The 2,987-nt window shown below is 23.4% G+C and overlaps 2 protein-coding genes across 2 annotated transcripts; both read left to right on the top strand.

The window, feature by feature from the left end:
* Window positions 1–1,167: 1,167 nt before the first annotated feature.
* Window positions 1,168–2,121, top strand: ENU1_068470 (hypothetical protein; the record flags this gene model as incomplete). Its single annotated transcript, XM_008858356.1, has 1 exon — window positions 1,168–2,121. The coding sequence occupies one exon, from the start codon at window positions 1,168–1,170 to the stop codon at window positions 2,119–2,121; it is 954 nt and encodes a 317-aa protein (XP_008856578.1).
* Window positions 2,122–2,272: 151 nt separating this feature from the next.
* Window positions 2,273–2,662, top strand: ENU1_068460 (hypothetical protein; the record flags this gene model as incomplete). The annotated part of the gene is made up of 1 exon (XM_008858355.1): window positions 2,273–2,662. The coding sequence occupies one exon, from the start codon at window positions 2,273–2,275 to the stop codon at window positions 2,660–2,662; it is 390 nt and encodes a 129-aa protein (XP_008856577.1).
* Between the last annotated feature and the right edge of the window lie 325 nt (window positions 2,663–2,987).

Raw genomic sequence — 2,987 nt, 5'->3', positions numbered from 1 at the left:
GGATTTTCTTCAATTTTTTAAGTTCTTCAAGAATATTAGAGGAAGTGGAAATATAATCTGGTAATCCAAGATGAAGACAAAGAATTTTATTATCAATCAATGCACCAATTGCAAAATGACTAATAGATTCAACAATTGCATAATATAATTTATCATTTCCATATTGATCAATAATTTTAGATTTAATAGAACCAAATATTGGAATTAATTCATTAGGTAGATTCAATAAAGGATATTGAGGATTTAATAATACAAAGTTTAATGGACATAAAATTCTAAGTGCTGCTATTAAAGCAAATACTTCAATTGGATGAGGACCAAATGGTATATAATCACCAACAAGAACTACATTACAAGGACCAAAACTACTTGAAGGAATAATTTCTAATGCATAAAAAAGTCTAATTGCATCATCATAACTTCCACTTAAATCACCAACAACAAAACATGGTGGTGTAACAGTAACAAATGAAGGTTTTTGATTAAGAACATTATTTAATCCTTCAATAAGTTCCAAAAATAAAGTTAATGGTATTTGTCCATTTTTCCATTCATGAGTTTCTCCATGAGGTCCAGTTTGTTTTCTTCTTATAAAATCTTTTTTTAATATTCTCATTATACGATGAGCAACAAGTTGATAAAATTCATCATTATCAGATTTTATTGAAGGATTTGGACTTTTAGCTTCATCAACATTTCTTTCATAAATCATTCCTTTTTTCATTTCATAATATGATTTATTAAAAATATATGTTGGACTATGTTGTTCTAAATATTTTGGTATTAAATCAGAAAGTGGAGTTGGATGTAAATAAATTCTTGTAACTTTATGGTGTATCATTTCACATATAAAATGTGGATTAGCAATAAAAGATTTTCCATTATTCATTGGCATTTCAATTAATTCTATTGAACCATCTTTTGGTAAATCTTTTGGAATAGTCATCTCAAGTTTAGCAAACCATCTTAAAACAATATTAATTGAAACACTATATCTTTTCATATATAATTGTTTAGACATAGAAACTATATTTCAAAAATAAATAACTTCTTTTACTTATTTGTCTTTTCATATAAATTTGATTTATTCAATATTAAATAACAAAAAAAATCCAATTTAATAAATTGGAAGTTAAAATAAAAAAAAACTAAAAGAATTAAATTGAAATGACAAACTTGAGAGAAAGTATTTCAAAAGACATTTATAAAAAACGGGAAAATGAATTATCAATATTACGAAAAAAAAGAAGGGAATTATTCCAAAGTCAAAAACGAGGGATTAATGAAAATGAAATTGATTATAATAAATATTCAATAAATGATTTTGAAATAATAAATAAAAGTATACAAACATGGGAATATTATCTTTATGTTAAAAAAATATCAAATGAACAAAATGCTCCAATATTGTTTAAATATGGAAATAAACGATTACAAGAAATAAAAGAAATTGAATCAATTAAAGATATATTTATGGCAATAGAAATTTTATCAAAATTTCATTCAATACAAATTCAATTAATATCATCAATCTCTTATTTTAGAAATTTTCTTTTTACAAAATGTTGTAAAGAAATATTAGTAATATTTACAAATATGTGTTATAATCATTCTTTTAATGAAAATTTAGCTTCTTCTTTTCCTCAATTACTTTTTTGTGATATTCAAGATTGTTTTTCTGAATTTTGTGATTTAATTTTATCTATTAATGAACAAACGTTATTTATTTGGATTAATATTGGTATTATAAAAAGATTATTTGATTTCTATGGAACAGATAATCTTGTTGATACCTGTACTGATCATTTAACTACATTTTTAGATTTTCTTGAAGATTCTTTAGATGATAATGATTTTGTTCAATTGGATGATAGAAATGATTCTATTACTATTAATATATTACGTGTATTAAACAAATGGCCTGTTATAGCTACTTATTTTATTAATGAAACATCTGTTATACTTCTTCAATTTCTACCTCAAAATGATGATGAAGTTACTCTTTTTATAGAAACTATTTCTTCATTAAGTCAATGTTCATTTAAAACACAACTTTTGGGAATCATTCAACAAAATAGTTATTTGAAAGTCAATAAACATAAGTTATGTAATATGAATTGAATTGTGAATGTTTAAAATAACTAAGTTTTTTTACAAATAAAAAAATCTTTTCACTTTCAAATCCAAAAAAGTTAGATTTGCTTCAGATTATCTTATGTCAAGTAAACAACTTCCTAAACCAAAAAGTCCTAGAGCAATTCCATCTCTTATTATGGATAAAAGAAAGAGTATAAAATACTATAGCTCAACTAACTCAACTCCTAGATCTCGTTGTTCACCTCGTAATTCAATTAACACAATTACAATATCTCCTCAAAATGAATTAAAATCATTTAATAGAAATCCTCATTCATCTCCTAAACTCTTGTCTTCCCAAAATTCTAAAAGAAAATCTATCATTTCACCTCAACTACTTACAATTGAAAAAGAAAGTCAATCACTAACAAATTCTATAAAAGAAATGATAGGAATTGGTATCAATAGGAATAATGATGAAACAGATATTTGGGAGAAGGTTTATTTGTTTTCTTTAACTAATACTATTTATATTTTTATTTCATTGAAAATAATAATTAACAAATTAGATGCTTTTAAGTTGTGATGTTGGTATTACAAGTGCAGTTATTCAATATATAGAACGACAAGAACTAACTCAAGATGAAAAAGAAATAAATTCAATAATGTTATTTAACTTCTTTAATGAACATAATAAATTAACAGAATTAATTAACTTTTGTATAGAAAGAGATATTTATTTAAAATATGATGATTTAAATACATATTCACCATATGTAACATTATATAAATGTATGTTAGGATATACTCAAAAATATTATTTTTCTCAATTCTCTGCCTTTTATCAAAAAAAAGCAACTAAAATGAAAGACACTTCAGTTTGTTTTTATTCTTTAATTAATTATTTCTCT

This window comes from Entamoeba nuttalli (assembly GCF_000257125.1).
Source record: "Entamoeba nuttalli P19 unplaced genomic scaffold asmbl_3441, whole genome shotgun sequence".
NCBI lineage: Eukaryota > Evosea > Mastigamoebida > Endamoebidae > Entamoeba > Entamoeba nuttalli.
The sequence above is the reverse complement of the archived record's forward strand: the minus strand, read 5'-3'. Positions and strand labels throughout refer to the sequence as shown.